Raw genomic sequence first — 20,025 nt, forward strand, 5'->3', positions numbered from 1 at the left:
TACTAATTTACATTTTCACGCAAGTCCGAGTTTTCGTTCTATTCTTGTCATTTTGCGATTAGCCTATATGGAATTGACGACGCGAAAGTAATAAAACAGCTAATTGTTTACAACGTGTGCTTGTTTTCTGCTGTTAATGAATGTGTTTGAGAGGATATATGAAAATCAATAAATACAAAAGTAACCATATATAGTCTGTTGGTAACCCGTTGTATATAAGTGGAATAAACCCCTCCGGGCTGTCCCGGTTATTAGAAAATAATGTAGGCTACTTCGGTGGTAGTATGGGGTTACAGAAGAAATCATATGACAGATGGACCGACGACAACGTCAGTGGGCTAATTTGCCTAATCTTCGCTGTACTTTAGACCCCGGTGGAAACGCAGACAACCATTGGCTGAAGGAACCTTTTAGTTCCTGGTAAAGTAGTTCCTGGGACTGAAAGTTCCGGGTAATTTCGGTGGAAACGCGGCTATACACAAGTTTAGGTCAAATATGCAATCCTTTATTTCATGTACAATTAGATATACAGTTAAAATCAGATTAAGATAAATTAAACAAATTTACTCATAGAACCGAGATCTCGGAGTAGGTTAGCTTTTTTCTTTAACAATTGATTTGTTATAAATGTGACCTGGATGCAAATGTTTTCACTGAAATGTTTTAGATGAATAGAAAAGCAAAACTTGGTGATTTATTACGAAGTAATTCAGACATATTATTTATTACTTTACTTTACTTGTGCATCCTGTGGCCATTGTTTGTGTAATGTTACTTGCATTCATTCTGTTTAAGTGTTTCTAGCACCTTCTATAGGCCATTATGTGAATGTCACTTATTCCTGTTATTTCAGATGTTTGCATTCTCATTGGTTGTTTAAAGTCACATTGATTGCCAGTTACATTATAAGAGCAGCCATTTCCCCTGTAAAACAAGCTAAAGAACAGCATGATTCAAGACCCCCTTTAATCTTGTTCCATCTGCCTGTGTGATCCTTGGAGAAGCTTTGCTCATACTTCATTGTATTTCATAATATTTGTTTACATTATTTCATAGTCACTTTTGTATTATTTGCAGTTTCACACTACAGCACTTTCATGTGGTCAAGTTGTTGTATCTTCATTAAACAGACATACAAGTGCACGTTGATAACTTTATGCTCCTTCAGCATTGAAGCTACCTAGGGATGCTTCAGTCAAGTCAGTTAAGAGTGTTTAGCTATCTGGTGATGTGTGCCTTGCTACGCGCTCAGGTTCAAGAATAGTTTGTGAACAATGTACAAGTGGTTTGAAGATCCTAGGCCCTATTATCTAGGAGCTATTAAACTTGAAAGCATTTGTCATCTGTATTTTTTTCAATAATCAATTGAAATACCTAATTGGAAATATTTGTGTAAAATTGCATGAGGTAATGATGCCCAAACCATAGGCTCTGCATCTTGTGGCCATTGTTTGTGAACAATTTTGACCATCAAGTGGTTTGATGGTCCTAGGCCCTATTATCTAGGAGCTATTGATCTTGAAAGCGTTTGTCAGCTCTATTTTTTTTCAAATATCAGTTTAAATTCATAATTGGAAATATTTGTGTAAAATTGCATTAGGTAAAATGCACGAAGCATAGGCTCTGCATCTTGTGGCCATTGTTTGTGAACAATTTACAAGTGGTTTGATGGTCCTAGACCCTATTATCTAGGAGTTATTGAACATGAAAGCGTTTGTCATCCATATTTCTTTCAATAATCAATTGAAATAGCTAATTGGAAATATTTGTGTAAAATTGCACAAGGTAATAATGCACAAAGCGTAGGCTCTGCATCCTGTGGCCATTGTTTGTGAACAATTTACAAGTGGTTTGATGGTCCTAGGCCCTATTGGCTGGGAGCTATTGAAAGCGTTTGCCAGCTGCATTTTTTTCCAAATGCCAGCTTAAAGTCACAATTGGAAATATTAGTGTAAAATTGCACGAGGTAATAATGCCCAGAGCATAGGCTCTGCGTCTCGGGGCTGCTGTCTGTGAACATGTTAGAAGTGGTTTGATGGTCCTAGGTCCTTTCGTCTGAATTGAAAGAATTTGTCATCTGTAATTTGTTCAAAAAGCTATTGAAAGCTATTGAAATTCCTAATTTGAAATATTCATATATAAATGCATGAGATAAAAATGGACAAAGAAAAGGCTGTGCAACCTGTGTCCATCGTTTGTGAACAATTTAAAAGAACAATTTGAAGTTTCTACGTCTGTTTGTCTAGGAGCTATTGAAATTAAAACAATTTGAGGGCCTTTATTTTGAAATTGCACAGTGAATCATTCTGCAAATTTTTGTGCAGCTACTTGTGGTCCTCAGGAATGTGTCAGAAGTGGAATTAGTTATTGGAAACTGACAGTTGTCTTTTAGTAATTTTTGTGCAGCTACCTGGTGTCCTCTTGCATGGGTCTGAAGTAGATTTAGAGATTGGAAACAGACAGTTTTCTTTTAGTAATTTTTTCAATAGAACATCTTGTTTCAGTGCCAAATATTTCAAAGATCTTTTATTCTGAAATTCCACCATGAATTGTTCTGGAACTTTTTGTGCAGCTACCTGGGGTCTTGTAGAATGTATCTGAAGTGGAATTAGTTATTGGAAACTGACAGTTTACTTTTAGTAATTTTTGGAATAGAACATCTTGTTTTGGCATATAACATATTTGGAGGGCCTTTATTCTGAAATTCCACTGTGAAATGTTCTGGAAATGTTTGAGCAGCTACCGGGGGTGCTCTAGAATGTGTCTCAAGTGGAATTAGTGAATGGAAACAGACCATTTGCTTTTAGTCATTTTTTTAATAGAACATCTTGTTTCAGTGCCTAATATTTTCAAAGGGCCTTTATTCTGAAATACCACCGTGAAATGTTCTGGAAGTTTTTGAGCAGCTACCTGGGGTCTTCTGGAATCTTTCTGAAGTGAAATTGGTAATTGGAAAAAGACGATTTCCTTTTCATAATATGCTGAATATGATACCTTGTTAATCTGTATAAGAGACGCCAAGGCTCTGTATATTGAAATTTCACAGTGAATTCTCCCGAGTCATAACCTCCTTGGTGAGTCAATGAAATTGATTTGGCGTTTAGAACAATAAATAGCGTTTTTTTTTTTTTCTTTTTTTTTTTTTTGAAAGCGACGGCAAACCGAGTTTTGTCGAGGCATATTCCGGCTCTTCCAAGTGAAAAAACCTCTACCGCAATAACACACGTGTACGCGTTGGAGGAAACAACGTAGTGGCTGGCTTGACTATGCTTTTCTAAGTGGCGGTTGGCTTGACCGCAGTGTTTTCTCCACATCAGACTTCAGCCTCATCTTCAAATACCACAGCTGTACTGTAGGTGTCTCTGTTTCAAACAGGAAATGGGTGACATTACCCTGGAAGCAGTGACTTATGGTCGTTTTTCTGCATATTACATCCGGGTTTGTCGGAAGTAAGTTGCCTTATGTGGTAGACAGGTTAGATTAATTTTGTCGAATATTGAATGCTTAATTCACGGCAGTGGTGAATAAAATTTGCAATTCAATTTGTAGAGGTGAGCGAAATTTGTAATTACCATTCTGTAATTGTTAAACTCGTTATATGAAAAAGCTGTCCAAGCTGCAATTGTACTTCTTGTGTAGGCCTACAAAGGCGCTCGTACAAGCTTTGGAACATACACCAGTGAGCGGTGTAGTTCATCATGGCGTTTTAGCGGTTGAAGATAGGCTACGTCATTCGCTACGACGACTGACTCGATACGCGTACCATAATGAAGAGTCATAATATAGTTAGACTAGCCGTTTTATTATTTATGTATATGTTTTGTTTTTCAGGTGCTAAACCTTGACGGAACGGTTTGATCGCAGTGGAAATTCACATGCTTGCTGAATCCCGGAGAAAAGTTGCTTTTCTGAAGGGCTCATTGTGTGAATTGGAGCTCTACTAAAGGCAAAAGAAGGAACTGCACATTCTGTGCAAGCTAACGACCGAAGTCAGCTAGCATGTAGCTAATATAATTGTAGCTGATTCAAAAGGAAAACGAAGAAACTCAATCCACCCGACTTAGAAATGAAACGAGGAGTTTGCGTTTGTTACCCCATTAATGCTAGCTGTGCTACCAAGGTTGCAATGATAGCCTACCACTTAAGAGTGGCAAACTAGATGCGATTAAACCTAAACAGAATATCTGATGGTTAACGTTGCTGCAGTCCTCGTTAGACTATATCGATTGTAGCTAACTAGCGAGACAACGTTACACAAACATGAACAACTTCGTGAAAGTTTCTTTGCCCCTCAAACAAAACGACAAACAAATGACAACGTCCAGTGCAAATCAAAGGTAAGTTACTAGCTAACGTTAGTCATTATAATCAAAATAATCAGTGTAATCTAGCGAGTTAACACAACGTCAGCCCCATAGTCATGATATTATTTAAAGGAACGGTTACTGTTATTCTTCTCTCCTCTTCGTTCGTTTAACATTAGCTAACGCTTGTATTTCGATTACAGGAAATGGTAACTTCATTGTAAGTTAAATCGGCGAGTTAGGTTTTTTTTTTTTTTTTTTTTAATGTTGTTCAATCAGAATGTCTTAAGACCTAACTTATTTTATCTATTAAGCTGCCTTAAATGCCCACCACCCATTCACAATCGTTACCGTCTTCTGCGAGGCTGTGACGGTGGAAGGCTGTTTAGCTTTTTACCTAACGTAGATCAAAGCTGGTTACATTCAATTAGAGCAACCGTAAATCTCGTCTTGGACCTCAGTGGTTAGGTGTCTTGCTTTACATAAACGTTGCCCAACCTGTACCCAGTTGAAACTATAACGTTTGTTGTTTGTCTAGCTGGCTGACTTTTGGAACGGACGGTCACAGACAATGGATAAATAGATAGATACATTTTTTTATTGTTGCCTCAGTTTCTAGATGGATGGTTCTATTGAAATAATATAATGAAGCTCAGAACTGTCAACAAAAATCTTTCCTTCTCATTAAATTTTATACAAATGGAAACCGAGTAATTGGAGTCTCAAATAGTATGAAATAAGTGCAACTCTGGTTATATTAACTAGGTAATTTAAAGAAAGCATATTCAATTCAAATATTGACTGATTGCCACATATCAGTTAAATCCTGACATTTGATGATATGTCTGTGAACATTTGCTCTAACATTGTTATGATGGATAGCAATAGTTGACAAGCTGTAATTAGCAGATCAACGAAAAGAGGCCAAGCTTTGCCAGTTATTACACAACACTACTAGAGAGAAAAATACAATTTTCAAGAGTTCTGGTGAACTCTGACAGTTTATTTCAAGAATGTTTTACTGTACTCTCATGGTTAAACAAATAATTGAGACACTATGAAGTCAATTTGACAGTAGTTGAGTGATGTTATGTAGCCTACAGTTAACTATAATACATTTCCCAATGATTGTAGTTTAGTGTACTGTACTTGTTAGATTAAACCTCTCCATGTATCCATGCTAGGGCTACAACGATAACTGCCATGTCCCCATACCATGGTGATGGGAGGCTTACCGCGGGCCTGGACGCCTTACTATCGTTACCACTGTTGTTGTTTTTTAATAGGCCTCAGGACAGTCCATCCTAGACTAATTGAATTGAATTGATGCTGCAATGTCACCTAATTTTTTATCTTAAAGATATTTTTCCAAGCTTAATGTACGGTGAATGATAACAATACTATGAATAATAATAATAATTATTATTATTATTGTAATCTCTCAATGGCGCATTTTTAATACATACTTTATTCTCGTTTAATCATCCTAGGGCTACCCCCTGAAAGTTGACGAGTCGAATGATCTGTCAGAGACCCCTCAGTCGACCGAGATTCTTTCACGCATTTATTGTCATCTAAAAATGCAAATCTTAAATTAATTTCTTAATTTATTATTTTACGTTACTGTCTAGATATAGCCTGTATCTATTAATTTACGTATTTAAAGATAAATAAGGAAGTTGGGCTATTTTGTTGTAGATGAGTGGTTAGTTAATGAAACAGTCTCATTTGTTTATTTACATGTTTACATTTGTTTATAAGGTTTAATGCAAAATAAACAACTTAAGAGCTTGATTTAACCAGAAATGCACTACATTTCCAGAAGTATGTGGACACCTGAACATCACACCCATATGTGCTTGTTTATCTCGTTCCAAAACCATGGGCATTAATATAGAGTTGAACCCCTTTGCTGTAACAGCCTCCACTCTTCTGGGAAGGTTTTCCAGTAAATGTTGGAACATTGCTGTGGGAATTCACTTCTATTCAGGGGCAGGAAGGTTAGGGAGTGAAAAGGCTAGAAAGGTGCAGACTGCCCAAATTGAAGCTACCAAGGCTATCTATAATAATATTGAGAACACTAATTGTATTGTTAGAGCTGATTTTTAGTAAGGGTGGCTTGGAGCTCAGGGAATGAGGGAATGGGTGAGGATGTGTATAAGTTATAATCTGAAATGTCTTTCTTTAAATACCAGAAGTAATTAAAAAAAAAAAAAAAAAAAAACATTTTTGGATCTTGAGGCTGTCATAAATACATTTGGGCAATGACATAGTTGGGATTAGAGACATGACTTGGGTAAGGGGATGGGGATGAATATAAAATAGAGGGGTACAACCTTATTAGGGGGGATATATCCAGGAACAGAGGTGGGGGTGTAGCTGTCTGTAAAAGAAAATAAATGTACAGAAAATTCCAGAAATTGACTAACTTATGCCTGGCGATGATATTTGGATTAAGCTCACAGGGGAACATGAGATGGGCCATAATGTAGCATTATGCTATAGACTGCCAGCTTCAGACAGTAGTGTGAATACAATGCTCTTTTGAAATATAAGACAAGCTTTTCAGGGAGGCAAGACTGTTATGGGTGATTCCAGTTACTCCACTATTAATTGGGAATTTGTGAGGAAGAATTTCAAGTTGTTGTAAATTACCATTTTTGTCAGTTTGTCAGTCAGCCTAACAGAGGGAAATAAATTCTGTATCTGGTGCTATGTAATGATCCTGTGAGTGAATTTAATATAGACTGGGTATAACTTGACTGCAAGACTTCGCATGAAAAGTGTGGCAGGATAAAAAGGCTATTCTTGATGCACAATGTGAATTAATTCCAAAGGCAAGGAGAAGTTTAAAAAGCAGCAGTACTGAGAATAATATGTCTGAATATTGTAATATATGTGCTAAGGTTAAAAAAAAAAAAACTGAGGGCAGCTTTGAAAGGCAAATTTCGTAAGATGTAAAAAGTATTCCTTAACAGTTTTTTCAATACTGCAGTAGGAAAGGGAAGTGAAGGAGGTTAAGTGCCTTAAGAATAAAGAAGGAGCATTGCTTGATAAGAATAATGACATTATTAATGCCTTAAATCGTTACTTTGTTTTACAGAGAGGAGGTTACTTATAGGCTGTAAGGCATGTTCAGTACGAAGAATGTTTTAGCAGATATTGACATAGGGGATAGAGAAGTACTAGCTAAATTACATAAGCCGCGTTTCCACCAAAAGTACCCGGAACTTTTAGTCCCAGGAACTACTTTTCAAGGAACTAAAAGGTTCCTTCAGCCCATGGTTGTCTGCGTTTCCACCGCGGTCTAAAGTCCCGCGAAGATTAGGCAAATTAGCCCACTGACGTATGAAAAAGCGACGTTGTCGTCGGTCCATCTGTCCTATGATTTCTTGTGTAACCCCATACTACCACCGAAGTAGCCTACATTATTTTCTAATAACCGGGACAGCCCGGAGGGGTTTATTCCACTTATATACAACGGGTTACCAACAATGATTATATATGGTTACTTTTGTATTTATTTTTTTTATCGATTTAATCATCTGGAATTGAAATATTATTCTGCAGCCGTTTGGGCATATTTTACCGTTGTCAAGCAAAACTGTCGTTGGTAGTTGAACTTGGACCATTGTTATGCAACAAATAGGATATAAGAGGCCAATAGTCAGATTGTAACTGTTTTATATATCCTCTCAAACACATTCATTATGTTTTTATGCAAACATTCACTTTCATGTCTTGACATCCGAAGCGATAGAATGCATTCACATTTATATGTATAACTGGCAACAACAGCAGAAAACATGCACACGTTGTAAACAATTTGCTGTTTGATTACTTTCTCATCGTCAATTCCATATAGGCTAAGACAAGAATAGAACAAAAACTCGGACTTGCGTGAAAATTTAAATTAGTAGTGGTACAGCCACCGTTTGCTTTCCTTCGAAGTTACTGCTAGCCGAGCAGCGAAGTGTGCCCTCCAGATGCGAACCATGCACCATAAATTAGTCCATAGTCTTCCTGGTCTTTTTGTGGAATTGAAGAATGGCAGAGTAAAATTACGACAGTCTGAAAAAGCTAAAGGGACGATTACTAGAATTTTTAAAACTTCAATCCTTTATTGGTTCTGAAGCAATTGCAAAATTGCTGAAACAAAAACCATACTGCACTATGCTTTAAGAATGCCATGGGATATACAGGACAAGTGCATTACTCATAATTGTACTGAATAGCTTCAAATTATTTAGACATTTATTTAGTGTCCTGTCCAACAGTATAGGAAGCACTGGTTTAAAGGGTCAGATTTCTCCCCTTGTTTGTGCACCCTCTGCTTTAGGCACAAGTAAATCTGATAACATTTAATCACTAAGGCTAACCAGGTCAAATTTAATCGTGCAACACTGTCATAATTGATCAGTAGAACATTCATGATTTATTACAGTTAGGCATATGAAACTACAAATTGTGCCTTAGGACTGTTCAGAAACACCTGATGACTCACTATTTTGAGACAACTACTTCTAGCATTTCCTGTTTAGTGGGAGTTTGACGTATATTAATTGTGGATTAAATGATGTGTTCTCTTTTTTTCTCCTTAGTGGGACTGGTGTGTTTTACCAGGCATTGCCTGCAGTTGGTGCAGATGGAAAGAACGTAATGAAGCTAATACCAGTTCAAAGAGTCAATGGACAGTTTGTTCGAATGCAAGCAAATAATAACCTTCCAAGCACTTACCGAAAAGCTTCAGATTTTGAACCGCAAAGACTGTTTGCCCACCCGATTCACCTCTCCCCTAATGCAGTTTCACATAATAAAGTCCCTGTCCTTCAGCCTGCCATCAGTGGGAGATACATTCTGAAAAGACCATCAGATGTTAACGTTATGTTGAACCCAGTTGCGGGAACAGGAAGATGCAATGAGAGAGTGACCGTGTCAACCCCAATTCAGGTTCAAGTTCCCATTGTGGCTACTAATGTAGCCCAGACTGTGCCTGTGGCATCACCTGTGCTGAACTGTGGAAAAACTCTCACACTTTTGAATAAAAAACAGTTGCCTGTCACTGTTAAATCGCCAGTACTCCCCAATGGACATTACCTTCAGATCCCACCCAATGCTCAAGTGAAAACACTCCCTGCATCTGCCCTTCCTCAAGCTATAAAAAGGCGCATTTTGACTCCGCCAGTCAGCACTACAACTACATCCAGTTCTGCGACCAATCTACCAACTGTGGTCTATGTGTCCCCAGTAAACACAATGAAATTAGGCCCTTCTTCACGGGGTTCTGCAGTCCCACCTGCACCCCTGTCTCTCAATCGATTACCAAAACCATCTGGTCAGAATCTGGTGGTAGGTCCTGCACAACCCATAAAGTCTATTCCCAAGGAAACCAGAGACCCAGTCACCCCCATTAAGTGGGTTGTTCAAGAACGTTCTGATTCAACTGCTCCATGCCTCGTTCCACAAAATTCTTCCACTATGACATCAGAGATTCTGAAAACTCTGGCACAGATGGAAAGAGTAAACGGAATGGGGCAAAGCACTGCACCCAAGCCCACATCTTCACAAGCCAGTCCCACGCGAGTGGGACCAGGGAAGGACAATGCCTTACTCATGTGTAATGGGAAAGTGTATTTTGTGGCAAAGAAAACTCCTGAATTCAGCGATCATTCACCTGACATGCAGAAAATAAGTGGAACTGTGAATAGTCCTTCCAAACAGACCACAGTTGATGATAATATTAACCAGAGAAATAAACCCTCTTCACCCAGCCTGCCAACAAGCTCTTTTCCTGGACCTCCTGTGGTGAATTCACCTAGGCAAGGCATGGGCCACATTGTCATCAATGATGGACCAGACGAAATCATTGATTTGTGTGATGATGATCCTCAGGATGAATGTGTAAGCCAGAGACAGTCCAACGCCACTTTGCCTCAACCTGACTCGAGTGAGTTGGCACCTGATGAAGATGAAGATTCCAATGTGATATTTGTCTCATATATTCCACCCAAATCATCTACTGAATCAGCTGATGATGAAAGGGAAGTTGTCCAGGAAAAATCTGCTGAAGACCAACATGTTCTGGAAAAGGAAAGGGGTCAGGAAAAGGCAACAAGCCTGGAGCAAGAAACAAATCCAGAAAATGTCTATGTGGAGGAAAATCTAATTCAGCAGAATGTGGAAGCTTCTCAAACCCCAAAAAATGAAACTGACAATGAATTGGTTTCAAGGATTCCAGACAATTCTGTGAAGGTAAATTGTATTACATTACATTACAGGCATTTAGCAGACGCTCTTATCCAGAGCGACTTACACAACTTTTTTTTACATAGCATTTTACATTGTATCCATTTATACAGCTGGATATATACTGAAGCAATTCCGGTTAAGTACCTTGCACAAGGGTACAACGGCAGTGTCCTTACTCGGGAATCGAACCTGCGACCTTTCGGTTACAAGCCCAGTTCCTTACCCACTGTGCTACACTCCGTGTATTGCTCTGCTTTTTTGATACATATATATATATATTTTTTTTTTTCCAAGGTTCACATCAGTCAAATTAACAGCTGAATCTTAGGTGGGGGGGGGGGCTGTCACCATGGTGCAGAGTTCAGCTAGGTGACAGCTGAGGGGAAAAAGCTGTTCCTGAACCTGCTGGTCCTAGAACGGAGGCTCCTGTAGCTCCTCCCAGAGGGAAGGAGGGCAAACAGTCTGTGGCTGGGATGAGGTGTGTCCCTGGCGATGCTGCGTGCCTTCCGCAGACACCGCTTGTGCTGGACAGTCTGAATTGCTGGGAGTGCAGTGCTGGTGATGCGTTGGGCGGTTTTCACCACCCTCTGAAGTGCTTTCCGGTCCGAGGCAGAACAGCTGCTGTACCAAACTGTGATGCAGTTGGTGAGGATGCTTTCAATCGTGCAGCGGTAGAAGTTCACCAGAATCTGAGGAGACAGATGGGCTTTCCTCAGTCTCCTCAGGAAGAAGAGTCGCTGGTGAGCCTTCTTGACCAGGGTCGAAGTGTTGAGGGCCCAGGAGAGGTCCTCGGAGATGTGGACGCCCAGGAACTTGAAGCTGGTGACACGCTCAACCTCCGTCCCGTCGATGCAGATAGGGGTGTGCGTGCCTCCTTTGGTCTTTCTGAAGTCCACAATGAGCTCCTTGGTCTTCTTGGTGTTGAGGGCCAGGTTGTTGTCGGCGCACCACGCCGCCAGGTGCTGGACCTCCTCCCTGTAGGCTGTCTCCTCGTTATTTATGAGACCAACCACCGTTGTGTCTGCAAACTTGATAATGGTATTGCAGCCATGTACAGGAGTGCAGTCATGGGTGAAGAGGGAGTATAGGAGAGGACTCAGCACACAGCCTTGTGGGACGCCGGTGCTCAGGATGAGGGTTGAGGAGGTGAGGTTGTCTAACCTAACATACTGAGGTCTGTTGGTTAGGAAGTCTAATATCCAGTTGCAGAGGGAGGGGTTGATACCAAGGTCACCAAGTTTGGTGATCAGTTTGGAGGTGATGATGGTGTTGAATGCTGAACTAAAGTCAATGAACAGCATTCTTACATAGGTGTTGTTGTTGTCCAAGTGGGAGAGGGCGGAGTGTAACGCTGTGGAGATGGCGTCCTCCGTACTCCTATTTTGACGGTAGGCGAATTGGAAGGGGTCCAGTGTGGGTGGTAGGCAGGATTTGAGATGAGCCAGGACCAGCCTCTTGAAGCACTTCATGATGGTGGAGGTGAGTGCAACAGGGCGGAAGTCGTTTAGGCTTTCTGCAGAGGAGTTTTTCGGCACCGGCACGATGGAGGTGGATTTGAAGCACGTGGGGACAGCTGCTTGGGCCAGTGACAGGTTGAAGATGTCAGTCAGGACCTCAGTCAGCTGCCCAGCGCAGGCCCTGAGCATGCGTCCGGGGATGCCATCAGGGCCAGCAGCCTTGTGTGCATTGATCCTGCTCAGTGCTGCGCACACGTCGGTGGGGGCGAGTGTAAGGGGCTGGTGGTCTGCAGGGAGTACAGCCTTGATGGCTGCCTCCTGGTTGTCCCTGTCAAAGCGAGCGTAGACGTTATTAAGCTCGTCAGGGAGGGAGGTGTCGCTGGTTGGGGGGGAGGTGTAGGTGGGTTTGTAGTCCGTGATGGCCTGGATGCCCTGCCACATGCGTCGGGGGTCGGAGTTGTGGGTGAAGTGCTCCTCAATCCTTAGCTTGTGGCTGTGCTTGGCCCTCTTGATGCCCCTTTTCAGGTTAGCCCTGGCTGAACTGTAGGCCTGCGCGTCACCTGATCTGAAAGCAGCGTCGCGTGCCTTCAGCAGTAGGCGGATCTCTCTGTTCATCCACGGCTTCTGATTGGGGAATGTTGCAATCTGTTTGTGGGTGGTAACACTGATGATGATAGCGCTGATATAGTCCAAAACAGAGGAGGCATAGGCATCAATGTCTGTGTGGGAATCCAGGGTGGCCTGAGTGGCAAACATACTCCAGTCTGTGTGTTGAAACCGGTGCTGTAGGACAGAGTCTGCTCCCTCTGGCCATACTTTAACTGTTCTAACTGATGGTTTCACACGTTTGAGTGGTGTGTACTTAGGGAGTAGGAACAATGAGAGGTGATCAGACTGTCCCAGGTGGGGGAGGGGAATGGCTTTGTATGCCTCAGCCATGTTAGTGTAAACATGGTCTAAGGTCTTGTCCCCTCTTGTAGGGCAGGAGACATGCTGATGGAATTTGGAGAGTACAGTCTTTAGGTTGGAGTGGTTGAAATCTCCCGCAATGATAAAGGCTGCCTCCAGGTGTGTAGTCTGTTGTTTGCTAATGGCGGCCTGCAGTTCTTTCATAGCAAGCTTAGCATTAGCGTCCGGGGGTATGTATGCTGCAGTCACAACAGCAGATGTAAACTCTCTGGGCAGATAAAAAGGTCTGCACTTAACCATGAGATGTTCTAGGTTAGCAGAGCAGTGACTCTCGATAATGGCATTGTCTGTGCACCAAGCTTTGTTGACACAAATGCACAATCCCCCACCTCTGGTTTTACCGGAGTCATCAGCTGTTCTGTCCGCCCTGAGGATGTAGCGCCCAGGTAGCTCAATGGCGCTATCGGGAACGCCGCTGTTAAGCCAAGTTTCCGTAAAAATCATGACGTTGCAGTCCATAATTCTTTTATGAGTGGTGATCCGCAGTCGCAGTTCATCCATCTTGTTCGCCAGGGACCATACATTGGCGAGGAAAATGCTGGGTAGAGATAGCCGATGAGGAGAGAGCCTTAGCTTGGCTCTTAGCCCTCCTCTTGTCCCCCGCTTTTGTTTGCGGTCTCGACGCCGCCTGCGAGTACTTCCGGCCGTTGGAGCCGGGTTGGTAGCCTCCGGTGTCCTGACGGTCCCAGTGTAGAGCCGGAGATCGCTGATAAAGTTGTCCGAGTTGAATAATCCTATATCCAAAAGTGCTTGTCGGGTGTACGATAGGTACGCAAAACTGTTCTGAGTGAACAGACTTAAAACGACTAAGTAGATAACCGCTAATTTGTGAAAACTGGAGAGACGCTGAGCCTCGCGTTGTGCACGCGCCGCCATCTTGGTCGGGAAGTCAATCTTCAGATGAATTTCATTGTTGCATACAATGTTTTATTCTCACAAGTTTTTTCCATGGATATTCTCAATTTTCGCTTGTATGAATTTGATCCTAAACTTGTGTGCGCTGTTATTTTTCTGCATGCACAAGGCATGATTTGATTTGAAATTAAACTGACTGCTGCAGAACTTAACACGCTGGCCCAAATTTGACCGGAGCCATACCTCTTTTCCACCAACGTGAACCTAGTTCTGGTTCTGGGCTGGTGCTAGTGCCGGTTCACAGTTGGTTCAAATTGCGAACCTTCTAAGAGCCGGTTTGCTTTTCCACGGGTTAGAGAGCCACGTCATTACGCCACTGTATACGTCTCCGCTTTCCCAGCAACATCGTTGCCTATTAAAATGTATGTCCTGTAAAAATACAGATGATAAACTGTCTAAATGTAAAAAAACAACTTCGTACATATACATTTAGTTATATTATTACAGCCTTGTTTAGTCCCTCCAGTTTTTCGCGATTCGGAATTTTCGGAATTCAGCACAACTTCAACAAAATTCCGCATTTTCCTCGACGCTGCATAATTTGTAAAATGGCTAATTATTTTTATGAATTATGCAGCAATAGGGAATATGCGGCATTTTGATGTGTTGAATTCCGAAAATTCCGAATCACAAAAAACTGGAGGGACTAAATAAGGTTGTAATAATTTAACTAAATGTATATGTATGAAGTTGTCAACTAAAAATTTGTGACCGCCAAGTAGAGTGAGAGCACCTATTATCGACCACCTTCGTTCTACAGACAGGAATTTCAGGAAAACGTAAACTGATTTGCAACTATATATGAAATAGGCGAAATATCTGTAACAACCTGTACCTAGTTATGTAGGAAAAAATGTCCTTGTTATCCTCCAGTGGTTATTTTTTCAGTACTTTCGTGATTTTTTTTCTGTGCCGGCAAATAAATCAGAGGTGGTCCAGCGCTAGCTTTTGGTTGTTAAGGGAACGTGTATCGACCACCCCATATAAATGAATGGAACTTGACATAAATTTGCTAGCATACTGTTTAAGTGTCCTGTCTTGCGTATTTGAGGTTAATATGAGAAAGGGTGGTGGCTATCAGCACGTCTAGGAATCTGTATATAATCACTGTTGTAACCCAAGTCGCTGGACGCAAAATAGCCATTAGGAAAGCAGTTTGAAATTATGAAGCAACATGTGCGCCATTGTATTTAATGGATCGCAATGAGATAATTCCGAATGTGTTGCTTGTCTTAAAGTTGATATAGTAAATAAGGCTGTAATAATATAACTAAATGTATATGTATGAAGTTGTTTTTTACAGTGATGTAATGACGTGGCTCTTTAGCCTGTGGAAAAGCAAACCGGTTCTTAGAAGATTCGCAAGTTGAACCAACTGAGAACCGGCACTAGCACCAGCCCAGAACCAGAACTAGGTTCGCGTTGGTGGAAAGGGGGTATGGAACAGCCAGTTCCAGCCCAGGTTTCAGTACTTTTTAGCAAACTACACTTATTTTTGTTTATTGCTCTCAGTTAAAAAGTGGAAGTGGAACTACTACAACTATTGAAGCAGTTGCAATTAGAGCCTGACCGATGCCAGATTTTTGGGTTCGATGCCGATCCCGATTTTGGAGAGTCCTAGCCCACCGATTACCGATGTTTTGACCGATATTTTGTCAAAAAGTGCAACATTTTCAAATCAATTTAAAAAACTCATATTTTATTAAAGTTTCTATATTTAAGAACATTTAACTTATAAGCAAACAAATAAAAATGAACACACAAAGAACTTTAGATAAAAAAAAATGTGAAAGATGATATTAAAATAAATATATATATTAACACCATCTTTAAGTGTGTGAAATCAGAATAACTCCACACCTTGCTTTTACTCTATTCTTTTTCAGCCATCTATAAAAAATTAATTTAAAAAAATCTGTTTTACAGTTTCAAACATGTATTTTTATGAATATTATTATTGTTGTTATTAATTTATTATTATTTCTTAGTATCTATTCTCAGTAAATTAATAATATTTTCTTATTTTATTCCTATTACACGATCTCAAAGCGTAAGACTTTATCTAGCGAGCTTCCCTGTCCATAAGAATTCGGTGGTGAAAATAACTACAATGCGCTCTGACGCGTGACTAGATGACACAATCGCTCGCAATAACGCATTAGATATTGACAGCCTATTATTTCTTATTATATATTCTCAGGAAGTTAAAATAATTATATTTTCTTATTTTATTTCTACTACATGATCTTAAAGAGTAAGACATTATCTAGCGGAGCTAATGAGTGAATCAAGTGTAACGTTGAAATTAAATTGACTGGATTTTTCCTGTATAACATCCGGAGAATACACCCCTTTCTCACCACCTACTCAACCCAGCTCCTGGTTCAAGCGATGGTCCTGTCCCGCCTGGACTACTGCAACTCGCTGCTGGCTGGTCTGCCAGCATCCGCCATCAGACCCCTGCAGCTCATTCAGAATGCTGCAGCTCGTCTGGTCTTCAACCTCCCCAGACACTCCCACGTCACTCCCCTGCTCACTACCCTCCACTGGCTGCCTGTTATAGCTCGCATCAAATTTAAAACATTGGTCCTAGCATACCAGGCAGTCAAGGGATCAGCCCCAGCATACCTCCACAAGATATTCAAACCCTACATGCCAGCCGACCCCTCCGTTCTGCTACCTCAGGACGCCTGGCACCTCCCTGTCTTCGCACCTGAACTTCCCGAACACGTCTCCTGTCTGTTCTGGCCCCACGATGGTGGAATGACCTCCCCGTGGAGGTCAGAACAGCTGAGACACTGACCCACTTCAAGCGACGACTGAAGACTCACCTCTTCAGGCTGCACCTCTCCCCATCCCTCCCTACCTCCCTGTAAATGACTAAGCTTAGGGTTGTAACTAGGTAGCTGTTTTGTAGGTGACTTAGTTAATGCACCTGTCTTAACTACTGCTTGTATTTTTGCATAGACTGCGTTGTTGTTGTTCTCGTTTGTGTTAGTGTGAAACAGTTTTAACCTTCAGGGTCCAAGTTGAACTATGTGGTTGTTCCCTGCACTTGGACCGGTACTTCTCTCTAGGGTTTTCGTCATACTTGTTCCTGGTTATGGTTATACACTTTGTTGTACGTCGCTCTGGATAAAAGCATCTGCCAAATGCCTGTAGTGTAATATATTGGATGAAATACGTTTAAAAAAAACTACAATGCACTTTCGTGCAGATTACCTGCGCTAACTGTTGGTTGATTCACTTCTCCAACAGCAATCCTTCTCTCATGTTATCACGACAAAGCTAGATAACATGGCTTAAAATGATCCACGTTAGAAGTGTTTTATCTGCGTTTTTACTGTCTGGTTAGCTTGCTATGATGACGCGTGACTAGATGACACACTCGCAATAACGCGTTGGCTACTGACACAGCATCATATAGTAGCTAATATCATTATCTCAGATAAAAAAACAAATGTGTGATGCATTCAATCACCATTTTGTTTTGGCTGGTTATTTATTTGAGAATACAGCGATGTCCTCTGGAAATGTAGATCCTACGCTGCTTATGTGCTCACTGCCACTTCATAAAGGCTTGCTAGCCAGCTAGCTTGCTAAAGTGAACAAATATGTTAGCTAGCTCGCTCACTTGATAATGAGGATTGATAAACATAGTGGTCATATAAACGCATTTAATTAAAAACTTTCACTAAATATACATACCTTTATTGCGGCAATCGAATCTGTGCAGACAGTGGAGAATACTGGATGAGGCACGAGTGACAAACATCTTATTACAGAAGTAGCGCGTCAGCTGCTGCAGTTCACACTTGTATTAGAGCTCCCTCTACTGGATAATTCTAGTAAATAGCAATTACAACGTTCGAACAGACAAGTACAGATAAATAATCAATGTTTTTTTTGTTTATCATACTTACTTAAAAATCGGGACACATCGGCTGCATAACTGCCGATCCCGATGTCGTCAAAAAAGTCAAATAATGGCCGATATATCAGCCAAACCGATATATCGGTCAGGCTCTAGTTGCAATATTTTATTTGAACGCTGAATGGGACTTGGTGTGTTTCCCTTCTTTTCACAGAACATTGATGATCCAGGCTTGGACCATCATATAGCTGCTTCTAAACCAAAAAGCCGCCTTGAACAGGATCGCCAACTGAAACGGAGGTTTCAGATCACGTCTGACGTCAAGATCTGTTTACAAAGAATTCCTCCTGAATCCAGGGCAATTCCCGAGAAAGGCCCAAGATTTTCTTCAGTCAACAAACGTACATTAGATGGGATCCGCAAGCTGATGCAGGAATCAAGGATTGACATAAAAAAGAAAAGTGTAGAAACTCCGGTAACATACTTTCTTTTGTTGAATAGGAATTTACTGAATATTTTCACTCTCACACTATGATGGAATATCAGCAGGTGAAGATCATTAGCTGTAGATATTCCAGATCATAACTGCTACTTCTGGAAACCTCACACATTTGTGGCGTGTAAAGGCTAAATTTAATAGGTGAATGGAAAGTTACTTTCAGAATATAATATGTCCCCATGTTTTGCAGGTTTTGTCTGTGAATGAAAAAGGAAAATGCAGTTCTCAGGACCCTAAAAGAAAGAAAGTGGAGATCTGTGAAAACTCTGACATACATCCCTATCCAGGGAGCACCTACAGACCCAACCACCCTGACAATGATCCCTTTTCAGAAAGAGCCAAGTCTCCAAGCAGAGCTATCAGCATCACAGGAAGTCTGACTTCAGCGGTGCCTTCAGAAAAACCAGAGCTGGTAAACATTGTGATTCAGGAATCAATGTCTACCAGCACTCAAGAAGTAACAGCAGCTGTGGTGCCCAGTGTCACCCAAGAATCTGGGTTGAGAACCAAAGAACATGGCATAATATCGAGAAACATCCCCAAAGCCAAGACTCTGCAACCAAGATCCCGAAAAGGAAAAGGGAAACAATGCAGAGGAGTGCCAGAGACGACGCTGGAAAAGGAAACTCCAGAAGAGGACATTTTGGAAATCTCGTCCGTTCCAGGAGAGGAGTCTAGTCCCTCCAAACTAGAAATGGCGAACAAAGACAGTGAGATGACAGCACCAGCTGAAGTGCCCCTCGAAGTAGCTATGCAAGACGAAGAGCCTGGTGACATCTCGGAGCAAGAGGAGGAACCAACCTCAGTGGAGATCTGCTGTCCGTCACCTTTGAGTGAGCTGAGCTGTAATGGCGCGGGTGAGACTCCAGGTGGCGACCTCTTTACTGCAGCCCCCATGGATCCAGAGGAGATAAAGCGGCACGAGAAGATCAAACGCTTGAAAGAGCTCTTGAAGGAAAAGGAGGCGGCGCTCGAAATGATCCGGAAAAACCTGATCTAATAGCTGTTATTGTTATAATGTTGTGTGTTTGTGTATTGCACCTATTCAAATAATGTACATAATTTATGTATTTAAGCGCTTATTTATAAGGGCGTCATTTTGTCTAGTGTTTTTTTTTTTTACTCGATTGCTCTATTAAAACGTATTATTTTAGCCAAGTTCTGCCCAACCTTGGAGATTAAATTCAGCTGTATTTTATTTAAATACTGTATTGTGTTTTTGCAAATGCTGTTACAGGTAGCTGTGTGGATCCCTGGACACTTTAATTTATTTCATGCTTAAATGGAAATAGGATATTTTAAGTGTATCAAAATGTTTGGACATACATTTTCCAAATAAATATGTAATTAATTATAAATTGGTTTACCTTGGCAGAATGAAAGACAATATGGCACTTTTTGTTCACAGATTGTTCACTGATTGTTTCTTGTTGGATACTGTTGCTATACGTCTCAATCAAGGAATTGAATCTTAATTAGTTTGACATATAAAAGCAGTCTAATGTGAAGTGTAGTAATAAATAAGTGAAGTAGTAAATAAACGTAGCTTAATTATATTTAATCAACACATTTTAGCCAACCAAAATGTGACCAAGCAATTGTGCTGCAGATGTAAGTGACAGGAATAGTCAAGAGGCAAGGTGTGGAGTGTTACACCCAAACTAAATACTTGCCCTACATTTTTTAACTGAACTCAAGTAGACATATATGGAATTGTGCATTACACACATCATTGGTAGGTACAGCTTGAAGGGGATG

At 40.9% G+C, this 20,025-nt stretch overlaps 1 protein-coding gene across 2 annotated transcripts; it reads left to right on the plus strand.

Moving 5' to 3' along the window:
* Positions 1 to 2,795: 2,795 nt before the first annotated feature.
* lrif1 (ligand dependent nuclear receptor interacting factor 1) lies at positions 2,796 to 19,625 on the plus strand. 2 transcript variants are annotated; one of them, XM_035382481.1, is made up of 5 exons: positions 2,796 to 2,945; positions 3,832 to 4,337; positions 8,906 to 10,556; positions 17,983 to 18,243; positions 18,458 to 19,625. In XM_035382481.1, exons 2-5 carry the CDS (start codon positions 4,261 to 4,263, stop codon positions 19,265 to 19,267), a joined length of 2,799 nt encoding a protein of 932 aa, XP_035238372.1. In that variant the 5' UTR covers positions 2,796 to 2,945; positions 3,832 to 4,260; the 3' UTR covers positions 19,268 to 19,625. The 2 variants fall into 2 exon arrangements, with proteins under 2 accessions (XP_035238372.1, XP_035238371.1); XM_035382480.1 differs by lacking the exon at positions 2,796 to 2,945 and adding an exon at positions 3,398 to 3,551.
* The last annotated feature ends 400 nt before the right edge of the window (positions 19,626 to 20,025 follow it).

The sequence above is a fragment of the Anguilla anguilla genome, chromosome 11, assembly GCF_013347855.1.
Source record: "Anguilla anguilla isolate fAngAng1 chromosome 11, fAngAng1.pri, whole genome shotgun sequence".
Lineage (NCBI taxonomy): Eukaryota > Metazoa > Chordata > Actinopteri > Anguilliformes > Anguillidae > Anguilla > Anguilla anguilla.